Source organism: Octopus bimaculoides, chromosome 5 (assembly GCF_046866305.1).
Source record: "Octopus bimaculoides isolate indiv1 chromosome 5, ASM4686630v1, whole genome shotgun sequence".
NCBI classification, from domain to species: Eukaryota; Metazoa; Mollusca; class Cephalopoda; order Octopoda; family Octopodidae; genus Octopus; species Octopus bimaculoides.
In genome coordinates this window covers 99,310,190-99,335,935 of record NC_142932.1, presented here as the reverse complement: position 1 = coordinate 99,335,935, position 25,746 = coordinate 99,310,190, and the positions used below count along the sequence as shown (strand labels likewise).

Genomic DNA, 25,746 nt, shown 5'->3' with positions numbered 1-25,746 from the left:
TGACACCAGATTGAAAAAAAAAAAAAAAACAAGAGCAACTACTTAAGGATACCACAGCAAAGTCAAACCAAAACAGATCCAAGGAAAGACAACAAAATCACCGAATCTCACTGTTGAAATGATATAACATTGAGAAGAATGGGATTATGCTATATTGCATGCAAATGCAGCCAACCAAATGTTCAGATGTCAGCAGAAAAAAAAAAAAGAAACAGGCATTGTAATGTCAACAATAATGATGATGATTGCTTTAATAGGTTTGCTGACTGACTTTTATTTCATCTAAAGCAACTGAACAACACACAAGCTTCAGTGAGAATTTGCAGAAATGTGATAAAATGTTAGGAAATATGAAAATAAGAAAATATTTAAGAATTAACAAAAACACACAGAAATAATAGATTGATATTTTTTATTAAACTTTGTATTGATTACTCCATTATTCCATGATTGTAAAACCATCAACTAAATGGTGCTAGCACCAAAAGACTAGCACCTCCATTTTCCAAAACAAAACTGCATTACTTTATCATTGCTCTTGCATAACAAACCATCACAATGGCTCTTTGCTCGTCTTATCTCATTACTGCATCCTACAAGCATACAACTGGATTCCCATCAACAAAAGGAAGTGATTACAGGCTGGAAGTAATCAGATTTTATTACAGTAATTATTGCTGTTGGCTGTTGTTGCTATCATAGATCAGTGATGTTAGTGGCTAAGGTGTAGGACAAGAAAACAGTAAAGCAGAAATTTATAGCAGACACTTCCTTAAATAATTTCCTACTGGCAGTTTAACAAATGGATTCTCATGAGCTGTCACCACGTAAAATTTAGCTGTTAATATTTTTAGTACTAATGCCAAATTACATATCACAGTATACTAAAAGTACAAGTGCAAACCTAATACAGTAAGCTATTGTGTTCATGGCTGAATCTGATATTACGTTATAATGTGTAATGCAGCATTCTGTAAAGGATTGACTACAGGGAGGTGAAGCACAGCAAAGAGGTAGGGCAAGATTCTGAAGGAAAATTTTGGAAACTGTTTTGTCTTTGTTTCTTTTTCTTTTTTCTCTTCTTTTTTTTTCTTTTTCCCTTCAGCAATATCGAACACCTAATAATTGTCGTCCAAAACTATTCTGGTTAGAAGTGTCGGCAGCTTGATACTTGCCCCAAGCACCAAATGGAATGATGAGAGCTGTTGTATTATCTTCAGAGCCAAACTGCATGGCTTGGTCTGTCACCAAATGAGCAGCTTCCTTAGGAATGTCACACTTACTGACTGCATCCACAATTTCTTGGTCTGCAAGCACAAATGTGAGCCCATCTGATGCCAGTACCAAGAAAGCATCTTTTGAGTGTTTAACCTGAAAAAAATATAATTGAAGTAATCAAATTGAGATAAGGTCATACCAAGATAGAAGGTGTAAAACCATCCCACTGTATTTTTTACCAATAAATATTTCAGAATGTTTAAATTTTTGTAATAAGTTATTGTTAATATGACTATAATTTACATTATTTACATTTGACAGATATGTCCTCATCTTGTTTGTTGTTAACACAACTTTTCAACTGATATACCCTCCAGCCTTCATCAGGTGTCTTGGAGAAATTTCAAACCTAGGTTCTCATTCCTAAAGTATTTTTCGATGTTATTATTATTATTATTATTCAGATCACTGCTTGGACTCGAACTCGGAATCTTCAAGTTAGTAGCCCGCGCTCTTAACCACTACGCTATCACTACACCATATGCCCGTGGACATATGGCGTAGTGGTTAAGAGTGCGGGCTACTAACTTGAAGATTCCGAGTTCAATTCCAAGCAGTGATCTGAATAATAATAACAACAACAATAATAATAATAATAATAATAATAATAATAATAATAATAATAACATCGAAAAATACCTCAGGAATGAGAACCCAGGTTTGAAATTTCCCCAAGACACCTGATGAAGGCTGGAGGGTATATCAGCCAAAACGTTGTGTTAACAACAAACAAGATGAGGACAAATATCTGTCAAATGTAAATAATGTACATAATTCCTCATCTCTTAAATATAGAACTGTGTGACTATAATTCTTCAGACTATTAACCTCATCTCTACAGATGAAATATCTTTTAATGTTTCCAGCTTTCTTTTCTTTTTTTTTTCTTTTACTGCTTTCAGTAATGGGACTATGACTATGCTTTTAAGATTTTAGTTGATGATATCAAACCCAAATGTCTGGTACTTATTTCGTTATTCTCTTAAGATATTTTAAGACATGAAATGCAAAGTAGACTTTGAAGTAAAAGCCCAGTTCAGTTGGACTTCAATATTGTAGGGTATTTCTATCAAATGTACCAGTTCTCACTCCATGCTGATACACACACAGAACAAACTTTCATTCAGGTTCTGTCAATCAAATTTCACTCATACAATATTGGTCAATCCAATGCATAAAGTACACACAGATGAGATTGAACCTGAAACCATGCAGTGGTGAAGTAAACTTCTTAGCCATACAGCCATGGCTGCAGCATCAGTTTTGATCACCAAATGAAATGTAGCAGTGATGAAAGTATTTAAAGGTGTTTTCAGTACTTGAAATGAAGTGAATAGTTCCCAAATTTATAATCATATAACTTTATCAAAAGTTTATAATTTTCTTTTTTTTTTTTAATTCACAACATAAACCAGAAAAGAATCTATAACCAATGCTAATGTCACATATTCATTGCCTCATTGCAAGTTTCTGTGATAATTTTAAGAAATACATTAGCAGCAGCAGCTTCATTGACAGCATTGGCAGCGTAAACTTTTAATGTTCATCTTCCATGCTGACAATGGTTGGACAGTTTGACAGGATCTGATGGGTCCGAGAACAGCATTGTACACCAATGTTTGCTTCTGGCATATTTTCTACAGCTGAGTGTCCTTCTTAAAGTCAACCACTTTACAAAGGATACTGGATGCTTTTTTTTTCACGGCACCAGCACTAGTGAGATGACCATGTAACTTGCAGGACTTAGATTCCCTTCAACTGAGTGGGGTTACAGTAAAGAGGGAGGCAGCTTTATGCTAAGAGATGATGAATTGAAGCAGCATTTCTCAACTGGGGTTCCCTGGAACCCTAGGGTTCCGCAAAAGGTCCCTAGGAGTTACATGAGAAAGAGTGAGATAAATTAATGCAAATTTCATGATCATAATATTTCTATACATGCACAACATATTATTGGTTATTGTAATATCGTAATATAGACATTATCCTATCTAACTTATTATGGTATCAAAAAAACATAACAATCACTGAAAATGAAATCCATGTGTGTTTATCTAAAAGTTCAACTTCAAATTAAATACTTGTGTAGCAAAAGACAGGCACAGGTTTCACATTAGAGAAGCATGTTACACTTTATCAAATGGCTTTGAAAGTAACATTTCTTTGTATAATTTATTGGTTCACAGTACATTTTGCCTTGATTTAACTTTTGTACTTTTCAATATTGCCAGTAAAGGATAAATAAATAATAAATTGATGCACAATTATTTGTTTTTATTCCATTTACATTTATGTATTATAGGTATATGATATTGGTTACTTATGTTTATTTTTTATGTTTAAGTTTCGATTTTTTTTTTTTTTTGTGTGCTTGAATGAAAACTCCATGATGAGGTATCATAAACAAGCAGTATGAATCTTATCTAGCATTACCAATAAATTTGACAAAGACGTATTAATTTTTTCTGAAACCAGTTATATATATATATAACTGTTATATATATATATATATATATATATATATATATATATATATATACATATATATATATATATATATATATATATATATATATATATATATATATATATAAATTAAGGTACTCAGAAATCTGGATGTTTGTACATTTACAGATTTTTATTAATGTCACATATTAAATAAAGCGCTTTTCACCTAGTCGTGTTGGATTTTCAAATTATATATATATATATATAAATCACAAAATATAGATTCTAGTAGTATTCATAAGAAAAGCTCCTTAATGTTTTATTCTACAAAACATACAAAATATATTGTACCATACAAGAGAAAACAATAAGGAGTGTATAAAGTCATAGATGATAGAGAAATAGTTTGGTGAAATTTTATTAAACGATAAGAAAATTCAAATATCATGACAAATTGTTTCATTACTTAAAAACATGTAAATAATTTATATTATTATATTTAATAATAAATAACTTACATGTCTGCATTAATGGAAAATGCAAAACATCTTTCAAAATAATGCAGATCCTCAGGTGAAAGAAAGTCTTTGTTAAATACTAAATCCTCAATGTAATGTTACAAGAACACAAAGTCAAAATTTTAAAAAATTATGGAAGACAATAATAATAAAATTGATATAAATTAATAAGACAATTTTCTAATAAATGGAAGGGAATTTTAGTAATATAATTAAAAAGTTACTAGTAAATATTATTAGTACAATATAAAAGAAAAGATAAATTTATAACCAAAACACAGATCATAAACACAGAGAAAAATACAAAAACAAACAAAAAACCACAACTAAATAAAAGTATTTACAGACAATATTTATGAAATATAGGGACTGATATCAACTAGAAAATATGAACAATATTAAATTTTAAAATATTAGAAATTTGAAGTAAATATTTTTTTTAAATTCATATGAAGTATGGAAGATAATGAGAATAAAATTAATATAAATTAAAGAAACAGTTTTCTAAGATGAGAAGGGAGATTTATTAAAATTTTAAGAAATAATTATTAGATAGCTTTGGTATAAAGAGAGGAAAATCATATATTTATAGAGACAGAGTTTACGAAATATAGAGTTTGATATCAACAAGAAAAATATTAAATTAAAGATTAAAAGTTCAAATATATAAGTAAATAGTGAATAGTTTATAATGTAGGATAAGATTAATATAATTTAGTATTGTAGATTAGGATAGATTGAAGCATATAAGGTAAGTATATGGAAAAACAATATTTGTCAAAATATTTGAATTTTCTTATTGTTAAATAAAATTTCATCAAATTATTTCTATCATTTATGACTACACACACACACACACACACACACACACACACACACACATATGAGAGGAAATGGAACAGAAGGGATATCATAAAAATCAAAACCTTTCTTGATGAAGAATGCACTACACCACATAGATTAGTGGCTATTAACTTCAAAGTCAGAACTAAGCAGATACAGAAACAGAAGATGATATGGAGAAGGAAGACATGGAAACTAAATAGGTTTAGAGGAATTGTAATTGATGTATACGACTGTAACAAGAAAGATTTAAGCATCTGTGCCACAGATGACAACTAGGAATTCCTATGAAATAGCCTGCTTAAGGACACAGATCAGGCATGTGGCTGGGGCAAAGTCCCATCTGCACTGAAAGTAATACTGTGGTTCATAGGATGATAAGGGCTAAGAGACCAGCTTGGAAAACCTAGAAGGTAATATTAGGGAGAAATTATCAAATGGCTAGAAGAGCAGCTAGGCAACAGGTGTACTTGGTTATGGACAGGCCAGAAAGGAAGAGATTTACCCTGCAATGTGAAAATCAGAGACTCAAAATTGCAAGGGAGTATGTGAGAGAGAACCAAGATATCATTGATGAGAAGTCTATTCAGAACAATGAAAACAAACACCCCATCACTATAGAAGACAAGTAGCATTGGAAGTGCTATTATTAGAGGCTATTGAACAACAAGAAAGCAAAGGATATAGAGAGGCTACCTCATGGTTACCATACAAAATACAGAAGGTTGAAAGCAACATGGAAGATAAAACAATTAAGGACATGGAGAGAAGGAAAGCTGTGGGTCCATCAGGTACAGTTGCAGAGATGCTCGAAATATCCAGTGAGATAGGATGCATGATTATTACATGGATATTTAATCAAGTCATACAGGAAGATGTCATTCCCAATAACTGACATAGTAGTATCATTGTAAACTTCTACAAAGGCAAAGGAGATGTTTTAGAGGCAAGAAACTACAAAAGAATCAAATTATCTAACCAGCTTATGAAAGTCAATTGATCTGTCACTGAGTAGACTTAGATGAGATACAGTATGATATAGTTTAACTTAGTGCCTGGAAGAGGTAACATGGATGCAATCTTCCAAGTGAGGCAACAGCAGGAGAAATACTTAATTAAGAGTAAACCATTATTCCTGGCATTTGTTAACTTACTCCAGCTGGGAAAAACAGCAGATAGAGGTAAAGATGTCGCAGGACATACTGTCAAGTTACAAGGAGGTGAATGTAAGAGAATTGGTACAGAAGACTGGACAGGGTGATTGGATAGGTAAGTTCGTGAAAGTATAAAAGGAAAGTGGTAGATGGATAGAGATGGTGATAGAGATGAATACAGTGAGTGGTGAGCACAATTGGTGGGGAAGCTGTGGGAGGAGTGAGTATTCGGAAGATGAGCTGTGGAGAAAAGATTCATCAAGAACAGATTATGTGCAGAGACACAAACATAAACATAAACGATATGCTTTTCAAGCCTCATTTTTGCTTAGATGGACAGATCTTTTTGAACACAGCATCAATGATCTTGGCCCTTTGTCATCCCCAATGTGAAACTCAACATCTGAGGTCATTATTCCTACATCTTCCTGGGGCTCCCTCCTCTACAGGTTACATTCACATTAAGTAATCAGCACTTCTTTGTGCATCTGTCCTCATCCATAAGCATCACATGGCCATACCAGTGTAATCATTATTCTTGCACACATATGATGCCTCTTTTGCCCAATTTTTCTCTCGACAGACTTTTACTTTGCCAATCATGCACAGACACTGCACAATTTGCCTCTTGCTCTGAGAGAGAGAGGTGTTTTGCTACTAACAGAGGTAATAGCTTTCTGAACTTTTAGAGCATCTTCCTCTGCTGCTAATTAGGTCATCTAGGCAATAAAAACTATCAACTACTTCTAAGGATCCTCCTGGGTATCCAAGGAAATATATTTCCCATTTGTTCTTAGTATTTATTGTTTCTGTGTATCTGCCACATACAAAGTCTTTTCTCTGTCAACTTTCCTGTGATTCCACTGCACCTCTTTATGTACCCACATTTTATACTGAGTATACTGTGTGGAGTTTCTACCAACACCTTTTCTAAATATCGAGCAGAGCAATTTTCTTCAAGGGATTAGTGGTTTGTCTGTTTTTCTGCATACTAGAACACTACTAAGTTAACTTTAGAGCCCTTTGATTTCAGCTTTTATCCTCACACCTGGAATTTCCTGTCTAATTCTACAACAAATTCAGCTATATAAGCAAGGTCACCTGCAGAAAGGAGGTCCTATGAGAACTAGTCTTAACCCTTTGTCATTCAGATTACTATATCAAATTTAATACTTATTTATTCTCAATGTTTTGAATTAATTGCACATTAGAAATTTTAATGATGTGACTGTATATTTTTAGAATTACATTGTAGGGTAAGTATTGGAGGCCAGAACTGGATAGTTTAAACATAAAATAGATAGAATATTTAGGTCAGATGTAGCCAGTTTAATGCTGGAGGGCTAAACTCCTCTGTTATGGCCTATAAGACTATAATAAGTAAGAAGAGACTAAAAACCAAGGCCTGGTAAACTATCTACATGCTAAATTCATTGCTAACTCTCACCTTACTAACAGTACACTGTACATGGCTTGGATGGCACTCAACAACCATTTGTCTACCCATAGCTTCCACAGCAACCAGAAAATGAGGGATTAAGGCTTTGTTCATGTCAACCAATGAGCTTTAATGCTATCCTCTGTAATTACTTCTTTCAAAAGCATTTCCTTTAACCTTGTAACAGTTGACTACAATGATGTTACACTAGTTTTTGGATATGATGCATTCCTGTACAATATGATTAATTATATGGGGGACTAGGCCATATCCCACTATGCCAAATATTTTAAGCATCTTGCTTATAATTCCTGATAGACCATGGGGCTCTCCATATTTATCATACTACTGTCAGTTAGGATATCTGATCCCTATATTGAGTCCATTCTAGGAAGACTCTCCTCTGAAGCATTCACCACATTTAGCATCCTTTTACAGTAACACTTCCATGCCTCTCTCTTTTTTTAATTACTGTGCGCAAGCACACCATCATCCATCTGTACACACTCCTCTGCGACAAAGTCACGATTTTCTCAGATACACTGCTTATCAGCCTGGAACACCTCATGGTCAGTCTGGTCCTCATGCCACAGAACATTGGCAAACCTCTCTTTTCTACTTCTCCCCTTGTGAGATAGACCTATCACTTAGCTTTTCTTCTGGCCACCTGGCACATTTTTCAGCTACGCCCATGCTTCCAATCCTTTCAGGCCTATCTCTTTGCTTTTATAGTTCTGTCTATCCAATGCTCCACAAACATGTCACATTTGAGGTGGTTGGAACTTTGCACAAACCACACACATACATACATACAGCTATAGATATACATATATGTAAACATACACACATATATAAACAGACACACATATAAACATACATGCATATATTATATACACACACACACACATACACACACACACACACATATATACACACACATATGCATACATATGTCGTGGCACTCCATCGGTTACAACAATGAGGGTTCCAGTTGATCCAATCAACGGAACAGCCTGCTTGTAATATTAAAGTGCAAGTGGCTGAGCACTCCACAGACACGTGTACCCTTAACATAGTTCTCGGGGGAGATTCAGCATGACACAGAGTGTGACAAGGCTGGCCTAACCCTAACCCTAACCCTGGCTCTTTGAAATACAGGTACAAGAGAAACAGGAAGAAAGAGTGAGAGAAAGTTGTGGTAAAAGAGTACAACAGGGTTTGCCACCAGCCTGAAATTGTTGACCTTATATATATATATATAAACAATATATGAGTATATGCATATATATGTACATGTATGTATATACGTTCATCCACATGTACATATAGATACATAACTGGGTACATGACGTGGCAAAAGAACAAGGACAAAAAAGGTAAACAAGGTGCAACAAACAAGCAGGCCACATAGAAACATCCCCTTCATCAGCTGCCACCATTAAAACTCCGGCGTTTTGAAGAATTAAGGCAGTACGCATCGTTAAAATGGTTCTTCCCATGAACACAAATTAAATTGTTTTCGTGGAGGGTAGTGGCAGATGGAAAACAAAACAGGAAAACGAAACGGTGAAATAAACAAACAAAAAGGCTGTACAGCCAGACGTGAAGTGTGTATGTCTTGAACTCTGTGAAGCACGTACAGGAGGGGCAAAGAAGTACGTGCGAGCTTGGTGATTCCAAGAACGAAAAGAAATAGCAGCCGCACACACGTGACCAAGGCTGTGTGAAGAGAAAGAGTAGCAGAGGGAAAAGGAGGGGAGGAAGTAGAATAAAAGTGAGCAACGAAAGGTAGAGAGAGAGAGAGAGATAATAGTAGTAACGGTGAGAGGCGAAGGACGAGTAACAAGAGATAGAGAGAGAGAGAGAGAGAGAAGTAGTGACAGGTAGAGGCGAAGAACAGTAGAGGGAAGAATGAGAGGGGGAGATAGAAATAGAGAGTCGCATTAGAAAAATAGTTAAAAACTTACTGTATAAAGGTAACGCGTGCGTTCTGTCGTGATACAAACAATATATGAGTATATGCATATATATGTAGATGTATGTATATATGTTCATCCACATGTACATATAGATACATAACTGGGTACATGACGTGGCAAAAGAACAAGGACAAAAAAGGTAAACAAGGTGCAACAAACAAGCAGGCCACATAGAAACATCCCCTTCATCAGCTGCACACACACACACACACACACACACACACACACACACAGGGTGCAGTGAATAAACTGTTGTCTAAATTACATAAAAATAAAATTAACACTGCCATCTCATTTTAACAGATATATTTACCAAAATTACATAAAAATATCTTGAAATACTAAAGAGTAAATTCATTCAACAAAATCTCCACTAGCTTCAACCAGTGCGAATGCCAAGCAGTACAGTACGTTGTTTCCAAATTTCTGGCAGAGTGAATTGCATCAGGTGCAGTTTTTCTCACAGATGGTGCCCAACTGTCCGTACTATACTGTGTGGTTGACAAAATCAAAAACAAACAATGTGTATGCATGAAATTAAAAATATAAAGTGACAATTTACTCACCACACCCTGTATATATATACATATATGCATGTTCATATACACGTGTGTGTGTGTTTGCACATGTATGTTTGTACATGTATGTGTGTGTGCACATGTGTTTCTATCACCATGGAGTAAAACCAAGACATTCAAACAGAAACATTTTGCAATAGTCACATCTGACTGAGTTGACTCTCTTCACACAAATGGCACCTTTGCATTCCATATCTTATGAGTGAGAAGGATGAAATAAGCACTGAGATTGATAGAAATGACTAAAATCTTTGAAGGTGGTGCCCCAGTATGGCCAGTGTCCAATGACTGAAACCAATAAAAGAGGAATATAAGAAATATGAAAAAAAAGTGTAGATCCATTGTTAAAGAATTCAAGAGTGCTCTTTTTATTCTTACACAAACCAAAGAGTTTCTAGCAATATTTTTACAAATTCAAATTTTAATAAATTAAGCATGGCTGTGTGGTCAAGAAGCTTGCTTTGCAACGAAGAGGTATTGGGTTCAGTTCCACAGTGCAGTAGATTGGGCAAATGTCTCTTACTATTGCCCTGGGTCAACCAATACTTTGTGAGTGAATATGGTAGACTGTGTGGAAACCCATCATATATACATTAGAGTGGAGCATTTTTTCACGATTTTCAATTTTGTGATAAGGGTAGTGCGGAAAAGTTGTGAATGGACATCAAAATAACCGGTGCAAAATCTTAAAACTCTGCAACAATATCTTCCATCCCCTCAAATGCATTGAGAAATGGAAAAAGAGGGAAAAAAAAACACTCTTATTTATTAGTTATAAAATACAGTTTTCATTGCATCTTCTTTGGGTAGCTTCTAAATAATTGTGATGAAATTACTCTAAAATATGACTGAACATGATTTTTTTTTTCTGTGATTTCATATTCTGCCTCCACAAGGAGGGATGGGGGTGTACTGTAATTTACATCTACATGAAAAATTTTCTGAATTTGATAAATTACAATATTTAGAATATTTTTGTATATTTTTGAAGTGTTTGTGGAGGCAGAAGATGAAGTCACAGAAAAAAAAAAACATGTTTAAGTCATATTTTAGAGTAATTTTATCACAGTCATTTAAAAGCTATCTGAAGAAGATGCAATGAAAACTGTATTTTAAAGCTAATAAGTAGAGGCGTTTTTTTCCACAATTTTCCATTTTTTGATGTATTTGTGGAGACAAGATATTGTTGCAGAGTTCTAAGATTTTGCACCAGTTATTTTGATACTCATTCACAACTTTTCCACACTACCTCTATCGCAAATTGAAAATCGTGAAACACCCTAATGTGTGTGTGTGTGTGTGTGTGTGTGTGTGTGTGTGTGTGTGTGTGTGTGTGTGTGTGTATCTTTGAGTTTAAGTTTTTCCCTCACACCACTTGACAACCAGTATTGGCTTGTTTATGTCACCATAACTTAGCAGTTCAGCAAAAGAGTCTGATAGAATATACTTTCAAAAATAAGTACTGGGTTTGATTTGTTTAACTAAACCTTTTAAGGTGGTGCTCCAGTATGACCACAGTCAAATGACTGGAACCAGTAAAAGATAAAGGATAGAATTCCATTTTAACTGTAATCTTAAAAAAAAACATCAAGCAACATATTCTTTTCTTTCAAAATTATATGAAGACACATTTTAGCTTTCTTTGATTTTCCACTGATATATTTACATTTAATCCTTTTTTAATATACTCACAAAATAGATTTCCTGTTATATAACTGGTATATGTAGATTTGGAGTTTCTAGTACATGCTTTCATGAAACTAGAGATACACAATGAAAAAAATTCTTGGAGAAATTTTAATTATTCAGATCTGATGTATAAAATAATTGGTCATTGCTGTCATTAGAATTACATACAGTGATTTGTTAAATTGGCATGTTTGTAGGAGAGAGGGGTATAGTCAATGGAATTAACCTCAGTCTGGTACATATTTTATTGACTTCAGATGGAAGAAAAACAAAGTCAGTTCTGGCACTCTGATAGAATTTGAAATATGAACACTGATGAATAAGATTAAATACTGCAAGACATTTAGTCCTGCAATTTATCACTTTTGCCATTCTAACACCTTATAGTATGGTGCTGCTATATTTTGAGGAATTGAAAGGACCTTTGCCATTGAATATTCAGAAATATAGTTGTCTATGATTACCATCTAATACTAAAGTGGATTCTTTGATGTTTTTGACGTGATATTTAGTTTTCTCTTTTAGCCAGCACAACTAAAACCATGCTTGAGCATTGGCTATGTGCTGATACTTTGAAAAACATCAATTATATTATCAGAGGATCAAGAAACTTCCTCAAGCTATTTTCATTAATGTTGTTCATGTTGTAAGTGAGCCATATTTAACATTGATTTATCTTTACCATGAATAAGAAAGTAGGGAATTGGCAGATGGGTAGAGTACCTTGCAGTATTTATTTACATGCCTTTATATTTTGGATTTACACCCACAGGGGTCAACTTTGCTTTCGTCCTTCCAAGGTTGATAAAATAAAGTACCAGTGAAGTCAATTGAAGTCAGTCTAATCAACTATACCTTCATCCAAAATGTGTGGTCTTGTGCCTCTGTTAGAAATCCTTATGAATAACAACAATAAGGAGGTGGATTGGCAGAAATAGTAGAGAGGCATCACACAATGCTTTGTGGCATTTAGCTATGTCACCTTAAGTCTTGAGATCAAATCCCTCCAGGGTTGTCTTTGCTTTCCATCCTTTCAGGGGCTGATAGGTATGAACCAATGAGACTGATTACATCAATTACACTCCTCCTAAAAAAATGTGTGGCCTTATTATAAAAAGAATATTCAAAATAAACATTCCAGACATTTCCAAAACTGCCCTTATTTATTATGGCTTCAAAATTATAACCCATGTTAGCTTTTACTTTCGATTTAATCCCATTGAATTGAGACTAGTAACATACTAGTACCTATTTTATTAATTTTCAAATGAATGAGCAATAAAGTTCACTAAAATGGTAACTTAATCACAAACAGTGAGATTCTGAACTTTAAAAAATGCATGTGAAGAAATAACATTAAAACAATAGTTGATTTATCATATTGGGTTCTTGAACTCACAAGATTTACACCAAACTCTAAAACTTACAACTGCCAGACATATGTATGATAGCTTCCAGAAATGTGTATCAGACCCTGGCACCCTTTCCTGAGAGAGAAAAATCTATGATCTCCTTTGATGCTACAGAGCCCAAATATTGGTTTCAAAGTTTGGCACAAGGTCAACAATTTCAGGGGAGGGGTAAGTTGATGGCATCAACCCCAGTGTTCAACTGGTACTTATTTTATTGACACCAAAAGGATAAAAGGCAAAGTCGACCTCAGTGGAATTTGAACTCAGAATGTAAGGACAGATGAAATGCAGCTAAGCATTTTGCCTGGTGTGCTAACAATTCTGCTAGCTTGCTGCCTACAGGGTCCAAATATTATGAACCCTCATAGCTCAAAGAATCACTGATCGTGTCCTTAGGTTTTAAGTCAATCAAATAGCTTATAAAAACTACTTAGTCAAAATTTTGAAGCCATAATTAACACCTGTTTTGAACATGTCACATATTTTCAATTTACTCATGTGAAATAAATTTATTATAGCTAAAATTATTCCAATGAAATTAAAAATAAACCTAACAGTTAACTATAACCTTCATTTTTAAAAAATGAGATGAGGGAAATAACTTAGATAGGTCAATAGCATGAATAAATTAAGGAGAAATATACTGATTGACATATGCAGGCAAATTGTTAATTGGAATTTTCATCTTAGCTGGAGAACAAACATCAAAACCTAACTGTAATTTAAAAAAGAAAAAAACTAGGCATCCTCAAAAACATGCTTCAGAGAAAATCTGATTGTTGTTGTGGGCATGGGGAAAAACTAACAATCATGCCTTAACCTTATTTGACCTCATTTGCTTAAATTTGATAAAACTTTATGGTTTGATCAATGGGGAGATCCTTCTTAATTAAACACAACAGTTTTCTTCCAATGCATTTAACTTTTAATCAACTACTTTTGTTATAGTAGTTATACCATATAAGCATTACCTTATTGACCCAACCAGAATAATAAAAATCAGTAATCTCATCTGTATTTGAATACAAAAACACTAAAGCACTAAATGTGATCCCATAATAGTAGTGCTAAATGTGACATATAGGGCGCTCCAAAAGTCAGATGGGTTTCAATTTCTAATAACTTCCTTAACTTTACAAATAAATACATGAAATTTTGATACAATGTAAAGGACATAATGGAAATTAATATGCATGAGTCAAATTTTGCAACACTACTACATCACATATGAAAAATGACATCGCTTAAATGGCAGCCATTTTTGGTTTCGCATGCCCATCCAAAACTTGCACCATAACACTCTCAAAAGTTTCAGACCCCACTTCTCTGATTTCTCTATTGATGTTCTCCTTCAGTTACACCAGGGTCTCCGGTTTGTTGACATAAGCTCTCTCTTTCAGGTATTCATTATTGAGACCTTTTTGGCACCCAGCCATTCAAAGTAGACCACACACATGGTTTCAGCAAGATGGGGCAACTGCTCATACCGCAAGAGAAACAATGCAGTTGCTAAAACAGTGCTTTGGAGAAAGAATTATCTCCCGCTGCGGCAATGTCAACTGGCCTTCACATTCCCCAGACTTGACTAGCCCGGATTTTTTCTTGTGAGGATATCTGAAAGAGAGGGTTTACGTCAACAAACCAGGGACCCTGGTGCAACTGAAGGAGAACATCAATAGAGAAATCAGAGAAGTGGAGTCTGAAACTCTTGAGGGTGTTATGATGCAAGTTTTGGAATGAGCATGGGCATGCAAAGCCGAAAATGGCTGCCATTTAAGCGATGTCATTTTTCCATATGTAATGTAGTAGTGTTGCAAAATTTGACTTGTGCATATTAATTTCCATTATGTCTTTTATATTGTATCAAAATTTCATGCATTTATTTGTAAAATTAAGGAAGTTATTAGAAATTGAAAGCCATCAGTGACTTTTGGAACACCCTATATATATATATATATACACATATATATATATATGGACATCTCATCAGACTCTAATGGCAATGGATGTATACCTCTTCTAACTCCACAGTTTGAAGAGGTATATGCCCATTGCCATTAGAGTCTGACAAGTCGTCCATAAAGCTAAGCACTTCATGGATGTGAAACCATTGGTCACTCTGCGACCGGACATAGACTTAACTGCACATAAATACATTACTGCTCTATGCTTTAGACTGTGCTTCTTTTTTGGATATATGATACACTGACTATATATATATATATATATATATATATATATATATATATATATATATATATAGATAGATAGATATAGATATATATATATATATATATATATATATACACACACACAGAAGGGGGAGCTGAAGAGTTCCTGGCTTTGAATAAAAGAAAATACAGGAGAATCAGTTAATTATAATTTTACTCAACATATTCCCTTCTCAGATTCACAAACTTATTGCAGCAGTCCTTCAGTTTTTCTAAGCACTGTAAAAGAACTCAGATGGTTGGGCCTCCAACCAGGCTTTCTGCAACACCATTAAAGCCAGGAACTTTACACCACCTCCTCGTATGTGTATATATATATATATATATATATATATATATATATATATATATATATATATATATATATATATATAAGTAAAGGATCTGCAAAAGGATGATATTTATTTTCCATTAACTTTTAAATGGTTTGGTCTAGAGAAAGGGACATAGCCTTCACAAGTTCTTGAGGACCAGTGAGATTGATGCACCTGATTATTTTCTTGAACAGCTACAACAAAGAATGTAAGCTCTCCAAATTCAAGTATTTGAGTTGGTATGTAAGACTAAAAGTGAAAATTAGTGTTGTTATTTAACTCCACATCAGGCATGACTGAGCAGATCTGTGATCATTCCATCTTTTGTTTAAGGACCACATTTATCCTTCCTTGCACATGTCCTCTTTTACCTTCAAGTCAGTAAGGTGTGATCTGAGGAAGATCTTACAACAATTTCTTGCAGGTTGAGAGACTGTGCAGAGAATCATTTCATTAGCTTCAATGAACTGAAAACTGTCTTTCTTGTTTTATTAGTTCATTCTGGAAAAGGTGGGGAAGTATCCATGACCTTCGCAAGCCTTCTGGGATCATTGAGACTGATGGCATTAACATTCCACTTAAACTGTTGCATGATGACAACTGCAGAAAGATGTACAGGAAAAGAATTCCAGTGTACTGAGATTCTGGAAAGGAAGAGTTATGGAGAGTGGCTAGTGAGGAATGGAGGCTGGACACTATATGAGTAAAGAGAGGAGTGGAGGATGAATAAATTGAGAATAGCTGAGTAGAGGTGACACAAGATCACCTAATGCTGAGGAGCAGAAGCCATAAAAAAATTGAGAGATTAGACAGCACATCCATGGTCCAAAAACTGGACTGCATTTGTGAGTGACTTTATACCATTCAGTTCTGTGGTCTATTCCTGGATGCGATCCAACATATTTATGCTACACCATCCCAGTTGAGACACATTACCAGTAGTTTATAACCAAGTAAATGATTTTTTAATTTTATTTTAATTAGATAGGCCAGGAATGATTTCATTTGGAATAATTAAATTCTTGGAGAGATTAATGAGTTGAGTTGAAGCAGGTATATAATAATAAGCTTAGAAGAGCATTTGTATTATATGGTTTAAGATGTATTATCAATGGGTTAGCTCTATAACAAATGCAAGTAATAGTCTAACGCAGAATAAATTTGTATTTTATTTCGAGACAATAGTCGGTAACTGAGATACTTTCTACCTCTAAAGAAGAAATTTGATCTAAAGTACCTAAAGTAACTGCCATTTAGTGAAGATTCGTTATTATCACAAAGAAAATATGAAAAACTGGGGCTGATTGAAATTAAATATTTCAACTAAATACATGAAAACAATAAATAAAAGAATGTTACTACCACTTAGCAGTGTGGCAAAGAGAGACTGATAGAATAATTACAGACTTATAGTTAGTACTGGAGCTAATTTGTTCAACTAAAAACTTACATGTGGTGCTCCAGTATGGCCACAATCTAATGACTGAAACAAATAAGAGAGTGAAATAATAAACAACATTCTTTCATCTGAAAGTGTTTCAATTGTTAATATGCATTTGTATTATTCTTCACTCTCACTTTATGCCAAGCATATTTAGCTTCTTAAAAAGACACACACAAGATTAAGTCAATCTATTCCATTTCTAACACCACACCAACATAAAATTATATAACATACCTCCATTGTAAGAATATCAGGTTTAGCAGTAACTCCATATGGTTTCAGATCCAAATCACCAATACTCCTTGTCATGGCTAAACGGCCATTGACATGTGATCGTCCTAAACTGTTCAAAGAAATAAAACCGCCACACTTTTTGATGCGAGAAGCTTCTTCCTCAACTTCAGGATCATGGTCTTGAGTCAGACGAACTGCTTTTCCCTGTCGGCAAAGAATAGCACAACTGTCACCAACATGCCCTATCACCAATCCAACACTGTTTTTCAGTAAACATACAGTAGCTGTTGTCCCACAATGGAAATTGGAAGAACCTACAAGAATACATAACATTAAAATAAGCAATAATTATAAAAAACACCAAAGGCTGAAATTACAAATGACACCTAAGTATTAACCTATTTTACGATAATCATGAAAACTATACCAACCATGGCTGTGTGGTTAAGATGTTTACTTTGCATCTACATGGTTTCAGGTTCAATCCTGCTGTACAGCACCTTGGGCAAATGTCTTCTACCAGAAGCTGGGGTTGGCCAATGCCTTATGAATGAATTTGGTAGATGGAAAGTGTAGAAACCTGTCATGTGTGTGTGTGTGTGTGTGTATGTGTGTGTGTGTGTGTATGTGTGTGTGTGTGTCTTTGTCTCTCTCCAACACTGCTTGACAACCAGTGTTGGTTTGTTTACATCTCTAAAGCTTAGCAGTTCAGCCTAAGAGACTGATAGAATAAGTATCAGACATAAAAATAACTATTAGGGCTAAATTTTTTCAACTAAAGCTCCTCAAGGTAATATCCCAGAACGATGATAGTAGTCTTATGGTCCAAGAAAGAGGTTGTGCAATTTTTTGCTGGACACCTGCATAAATGATTTGTTTATAGCGACTAAATGTATGTGCTGCGCATTTGCTCACTCCTTCCATCAAATCGATGTTGCCTGAACAGTTGCACAGCATACAACACATCAAGTGCTGGAATAATCGCAAAGCAACATGAAATGTAGTGTTTTGCTCAAGAACACAAAGCACTACCTGGTCCAGGAATTGAAACCATGACCTTGCAATCGAGAGTCCAACACTCTAACCACCAAATCATGCACCCTCGACAATGCCCCAGTATGTAAAAGATAAATGATATACCTTCACAAGTTTGTTCATTTGTTTTGAAGATCAGACAGATCTTTTGCAAATTACAAATATCTTAATCTTATCATATACCTTTTATACTTTAATTATTAATCTGAACACTTTCAGATCAACCAAGTTTTCTTTGTTCATACTATTCTGATAAATATCTATGCATACAGGCATAGCTATGTTGTTATGAAGCTTGTTTCCCAGTAATATGGTTTTGGGTTCAGTCCCACAGCATGGCATCTTTGGCAAGTATCTTCTACTATAGCCTAGGGGCAAACAAAACTTTGTGAGTGAATTGGTAGACAAAAACTGAAAGAATCCTATGTGTGTGTGTGTGTCTCTCTCTCTCTCTCTCTGTCTAGACATCACATTACTGTTGTAAGTGAGCATTATCATCGCATAGGCAAGGTTGTTCATTTCCAGTCTTCCATGAAAAATATGTCTGAGCATGGGGAAATATTATCATGCTTTGAAACAAGTAAAGGTTGGTGACAGGAAGGGTATCTGGCTGTAGAAAATTTACCTCAACATATTTCATCTGACCCATGCAAGCAAGGAAAAGTGGATGTTAAATGATGATGATGTTGATGATGATTTAATAGCTTCACATGCATGTTTCCACAGAAGATTGGTAATGAAAGATGCTCATTTACAACTATTGCATCATGTCAGGACAAGGAGACACATACACACACATATGATAGGTTTCTTTCAGTTTTGGTCAACCAAATTCACTCACAATACTTTGGTGAACCCATGACAAGAGTAGAAGACACTTTCTTAAGGTGTCACATAGTGGGGCTGGACCCAAAACCATGTTGTTAGGAAGCAAACTTCTTAACCATACAGCCCATATACCTGTACTCACCTCTAATATATACAATAGCTTATGACCCATAAAACAATATATTTTTCAGATACCATTTGATCTACTCTTTAATAAAAAAAAATTTTGTCAACATGAGCAAATATCTAAATATTCCTCTAATAACAATGAATAACAGCATTGAGTTATTTCATTGTAAAGATTGAAAAACTGACTCTCATCACCCAACAAAAAAAACTATAATAATTGCATTCCAAAGAAGAATTATTCCCAATAAATTAAAAAAGAAAGTGAACAAAACATACGTGAGAAAAGCAAATAACGGGCGAGTTGGTTGTTGACATCTACAAATGATTGCTTAATAACTTCCTCCAGATCATCAGTTTGGTTCAACCAAAACAAAATGCTCTTCTTCATCTTTTGATTGACAAAATCAACAGCTTCTGTACCCGCATGTCCATCAAACATTCCAAAATAGAGAAGATTGGGAGAAAGTTCTTCAACAGCATAGCGATCTTCATTAACTTTACGCCGTCCTAACAGTGTAGCACTTCCAATTTCTGTCAATGGAATTTTGGGAATAATCTTGCCTCGTTCAATACTTTCTTCATAGTGAATTGGTAACTCAAGACGACTATTCCAACAGCCAAGTGTGTCAAAGTTAATTCCAGCTTGTCGACTACCTTTGTTCTCAGGATCAGATAGAAACCTATAGTTTTTTGAAGAAGTGTGGTAGAGTTTCTGTTTTAATTGAGTTACAGTTGGCTTCTGAGAAATTAAAAGCCATTGAGCCTTGATCAAAGAGGCTAGTTGAGCAGGTTGTCTTGAGATAAGCATCCAAGAAGTTTCAAAATCTGAGTCAAATAGCAGCAATAATTTCTTCTAAAATAGAGAGAAAAAGAAGCATTTTATTAACATACAACTGAAGGCTCTCTTAATATATAAAAAGAAAACCATTTTCTAAAGATTTTTTTGAGAAAGTAATGGTCTGTTTTGTTTAATCAAGCTCAAATGCGGCTAAATTTGAGTACTATTCATATATCTGAGGCAATACTACTGCACCATATACAAGCAGTTTGTACAGCACCACCACCACTAACTCCACCAAAACAAAAACAAAAATTATCTGGCTGAATAATAGGGATTTGTTCACCAACACACTACAACCCCTAGCACACAATTATGCAATTTTTAGTAAATGAGAGAGCTTCAATACTGTCACTCAAACTGTAAGAAATAGCAGCTAAATAGCCCTCAAATCATACCTTACCATCTTTTAAAAAAAAAAGGACCCATTAGATAATGTAGTCTAAAATTAGATAAACTATGGTTGAAACAAAGACATAATAATTGTGACAGATATGTATCTGATGAAAGAAACTTCTAAATCAGCTTGAACCTGAAGTTATACACAATCATGTTGTTTCTTTTTTATGTCTCCTCTACTACTACAACAATTTATTTATTTTTTACTCCTCTTAGCAAGAAAGTCACATCTCATTCCTGCCCAACATCACCTAATTAATACATAGTTTTCATCTCATCTCAAACCTTGAAACTAACAGTTTCCCCAATCTTTCTTCTCAAAACCAGAGCTCTTTGACATTCTCCTTCCACCCACATATTTTCCCCATAGACATCAACTTCTTCAATCTGGGGGTGGTCTGCAGCCCTCATGTTCATGGGTAGAGCCCTTCAATATTCCTCAGGGCTAGTCTCTAATCTAGTCATAAGAAACATACCACAGTTTACACCATCTCTAAAATGGGTAGCCTCTCTGACCCTACCGACTATCAAATCTGTCACCCTCACTTCCAACGATCACAAATACCTTCAATACCATAAGTTTCATGTCTTCTTCAATGAGCACCAACATGGCTTCCATAAACCCAGATCTACATGGAACTCACATTTACATGTCTCTAACTCTTGAGAAACTTAGCAAAAGCAATATCAGCACTTGAAATCAGTAAAGCATTTGTGTTTAGCATGAAAATCTCAGAGCTAAATTAACTGCCTATAGTTTTAACTGTTACCCATCTCTTGAGTTGAAAGCTACCAGTTATATCAAATCCCGTTGCAGCATGCACTGATGGAGTTCTTTCAAACCAAAACTCTATAAACTTGGGCTTGCTCCAAGGTTAGATTATGCTGCGTGTACACTTCTTGTATATTAAATCTAAAACTATAAACTTGGGTCATTTCCACTGTGGAAGAAAGGATGCGATTCTACTTGTCGAACAATGGTTTTGCATTTTGGCACAAGGCCAGCAAATGGGTTAGTTAATTACATTAGTTAGTTAATTAAATCCCGTTGCAGCATGCACTGATGGAGTTCTTTCAAACCAAAACTCTATAAACTTGGGCTTGCTCCAAGGTTAGATTATGCTGCGTGTACACTTCTTGTATATTAAATCTAAAACTATAAACTTGGGTCATTTCCACTGTGGAAGAAAGGATGCGATTCTACTTGTCGAACAATGGTTTTGCATTTTGGCACAAGGCCAGCAAATGGGTTAGTTAATTACATTAGTTAGTTAATTAAATCCCGTTGCAGCATGCACTGATGGAGTTCTTTCAAACCAAAACTCTATAAACTTGGGCTTGCTCCAAGGTTAGATTATGCTGCGTGCACACTTCTTGTATATTAAATCTAAAACTATAAACTTGGGTCATTTCCACTGTGGAAGAAAGGATGCGATTCTACTTGTCGAACAATGGTTTTGCATTTTGGCACAAGGCCAGCAAATGGGTTAGTTAATTACATTGACCCTATTCTCAACTGGAACTTATTTTATCAATCATGAAAGGATGAAAGGTAAGGTTGATTTCAGCAGTATTTGAAGTTAGTATGTAAGTAACCAGAAGAAATGCCACTAAGTATTTTTTCTCATGCTCTAAAAAATATGCCAGCTTGCTGCCATCTACTAATTGAATAATAAGCAATAGATAGTGTATCATCTCTTTGTCTTCATTTATTTTTATCTTAAAGACCCTGATTAGTAGAAGGAGGATATAAGAGACTGAATCAACTTCAGCATATTACTGATACTCAATCCCAGAAAATTTGAACTGAGATTTTTTTTCACTTTTTCTTTTTTTAAAAGATGAAACTAAATACTGGAATGCATTTTAGTCTGACACTCTACTGTTTCTGTTATCCATCACTGCTGCAATAATTCTTGTTGATTTTATAGATCATATCAAAAATCAATATCTTTTGATTTGAAAGTCTAGAAATGCTTACTAAAATAAAGAATTTCAACTTAATTTTACATTTCAAAACAGTTATATAGTTTAATTCAAATTATTGGAACCATTGTGAATATCACTATTCTGTATGTAAAATTGTCAGTCGTTTTCTTTTTTTATTTCCTATTTTGGAAGGAGAAATCGAAAAGACCTAGATTTTCATAAATACGATAAAGAATTTTTAAAAAATTTAAACAGGTTAACAATGATTACCAGCATTCTTCAAAAATTACCCACGTCTAGAACCGGACTGAGAAATCTAACAGATAAAGAATGCCTTGGACTTTATTACCAAACAACTCATGCATTTAAACAACAAAATTTGCAACAACATTTCAGAGTAACCTGCAATTCGCATACGAACGTTAGCAATGATATTAAAATAGTAAGAAGATATATTTTAAAATGAATTATCTCCAATTCGAAAGAATGTCAAATCTGTTTCCACATATCAATCACACACAACTGTTTTTATTTGTAAACTAAAGTTATATGTGAAATTGTTACGATACTTATCATTATTATTATTGGCTGAAAGCTCACACACCTCCTGTTTCACACCTCTCTCTCTCTCTCTCTCTCTCTCAATTCAGCTTCTTTCCGTCTCTTTTTAACCATTCTTTTTTCTTTCTTTCTTTCTGCTCTTTTTCTCATTATTCGTTCTTCGAATTCTCCATCAGACTGCCAAACTGTAAATATTCCATCTATACTTCAACACGGATATTTCTGATAAACGTAATGCGTAGATTTGCTTTCATGTCTCTCTTCTCAAGTGTCCACGTGACAAGTGTTTCACATTTTCCAGCAGAATTTCTTTCTGCAGATCCGAACTTAATATTATGTGTACAGACAGTCTACCAACTTCCATACACACATACCTTCCTCTAACAGCAGACAGTCTACCAGCTTCCATGCACGTATACGTATTCTCTTACATCATCTTGTCTACATTCTCCTTAATATAAATCTTATTTTTACATCTAAGTTATAATGGGGAATACATTGCATAATTTTTGAGTAATTTTACAGACACCTAAGTTTTCTAATTCTTGAAGATCATGGCCTCATTTCCTGCATAGATAGATAGATAGATAGAGGGGGTGTTATTTATAACATTAACTCCAAGCTGAATGAAGAACTCAACGCATTAAAGGCGGGGAATTTACATATATATATATAAATTGATTGCAACCAACGATTATTTTTAATGTGTGTGTATGTGTGTAATAATTATTATGAATATTTATATTGTTTATAACGATTTTATGTACATTGTCATAACAGTAATGAATGTCTAAATAACAAATAGCATGTGTTTAGTATATAAGAATTTTACAAGATTAATCTCTTCGTTAGCACATTAACTGCTGTTGAGAAAAATTCGGCACCACTTGTACGATATAATGAGAACAATTTCATACAAAAACGAAAGAACTGATTGAAATGAAACGATCCACTACGATTTTAAAATCGAATCAATTACAGCGTTTGAGAATATGCAATAAAATGTTAAATACTGATGAAAACAATTTACAATAAATTATTACCTTGAATCAGCAGCTTAGAGGAAAATGTAGACAGTTTACAAGTACAACCTTTTTTTTTTCTATCTTCAGTTTTCTTTTTGTAGTGACGGTTTAGTCAAGGAAGATCGTGACGTGGTGCACAGATTAAATTAGTTCTCCTGTTTGGAACCAACGGATTAATTTCTTAGAGACACAAAAATACCAAACAACACTATGAGAATTCCAGTAAACAACTGATTAGATTTATGAAACGTCACTTAGTGAGAAACCTTCCGTGGTAGTTTTCTCCTGTAAGGGAGGTTACTCATTCCCTCTAACTAACACTTTACTATTGACGTCGTGTCAAGGACACACTACACCAGCTCTTCTGGAAGAGATAAATACCAGCCTGTCGTCAACAAATCTTTTATCTTTTGTCTTTTATTATTGTTCCCTCTGTGTTCGGCCCTGCGCGGCTTAATAAAGAAATCTATCTTTTATCTTTTACTTGTTTCGTCATTAGACTGCAGCCATGCTGTAGCACCACTTTGAAGAATTTTTGGTCGAACGAACTGACTACAGAACTTTTTTGTTTAAGCTTGGTGCTTATTTCTATCGGTCCCTTTTTACCGAAACGCAAACTTACGGGGACGTAAAACGACGGTTGTCAAACGATGGTGAGACACACACACACACACACATACGACGGGCTTCTTTCAGTTTCCGTCTACCAAATCCATTCACAAGACTTTTGGTCGGCCCGAAGCTATATTAAAAGACACTTACCCAAGGTGTCACGCAGTGGGGCTGAACCCGAAACTATGTGGTTGAGAAGCCAGCTTCCACACAGCCACACCTACGCCTATTATCTTTTCTTTCATCTTTTACTTGGTTCAGTCATTAGACTAGGACCATGCTCAAGCACCGCCTTGAACGAATTTTGTCGAACAAATCGACCCCAGTACTTACTTTTTAATAAGACTGGTACTTATTCTATCGATCTCCTTGTTGAACTGTTACGTTACGATGACAAACATACTAACACCGGTTGTCAAGCGGTGCGGTGGGGGGGGGGGGGGACAAATACAGACTCAGACACACACGCACACACACACACATACACACATAGATATATATATGTATACATATATACGATGGGCTTCTTTCAGTTTCTGTCAACCAAATCTGCTCACAAAGCTTTGGTCAGACCAAAGCTATAGTCGAAAACACTTTGCCCAAGGTGTCATACAGTGGGACTGAATCTGGAACCATGTGGTTTGGAAGTAAGCTTCACACTACACAGCCACGCCTGCACCTATTAAGGATTTTTTTTTTTTTTTGGCATCTTCTTTATTCATGAGAAGACAAAACAGAATTTGCATCCATATAATTCTTTCTTTTCCTTGGTTTTGGACAATTTTGAAAAAGCTGAAAGTCATCTAATTTCCAACATTACAGTTCACTCTCTT

General features: G+C 34.6%; 1 protein-coding gene across 4 annotated transcripts; it reads right to left on the bottom strand.

Moving 5' to 3' along the window:
- Positions 1-395: 395 nt before the first annotated feature.
- Positions 396-25,330, bottom strand: LOC106867860 (protein phosphatase Mn(2+)-dependent 1K). Of its 4 annotated transcripts, none has more exons than XM_089352751.1 (5): positions 25,064-25,082; positions 19,826-20,402; positions 17,558-17,871; positions 17,330-17,362; positions 396-1,371 (listed from the first exon to the last, which is right to left on the bottom strand). In XM_089352751.1, the coding sequence occupies exons 2-5, from the start codon at positions 20,355-20,357 to the stop codon at positions 1,102-1,104; spliced, it is 1,149 nt and encodes a 382-aa protein (XP_089208877.1). In that variant the 5' UTR covers positions 20,358-20,402; positions 25,064-25,082; the 3' UTR covers positions 396-1,101. The 4 variants fall into 4 exon arrangements, with proteins under 4 accessions (XP_089208877.1, XP_089208876.1, XP_089208878.1 ...); XM_089352750.1 differs by lacking the exon at positions 25,064-25,082 and adding an exon at positions 24,320-24,560; XM_089352752.1 differs by lacking the exon at positions 17,330-17,362 and having other exon boundaries at positions 25,064-25,330.
- Between the last annotated feature and the right edge of the window lie 416 nt (positions 25,331-25,746).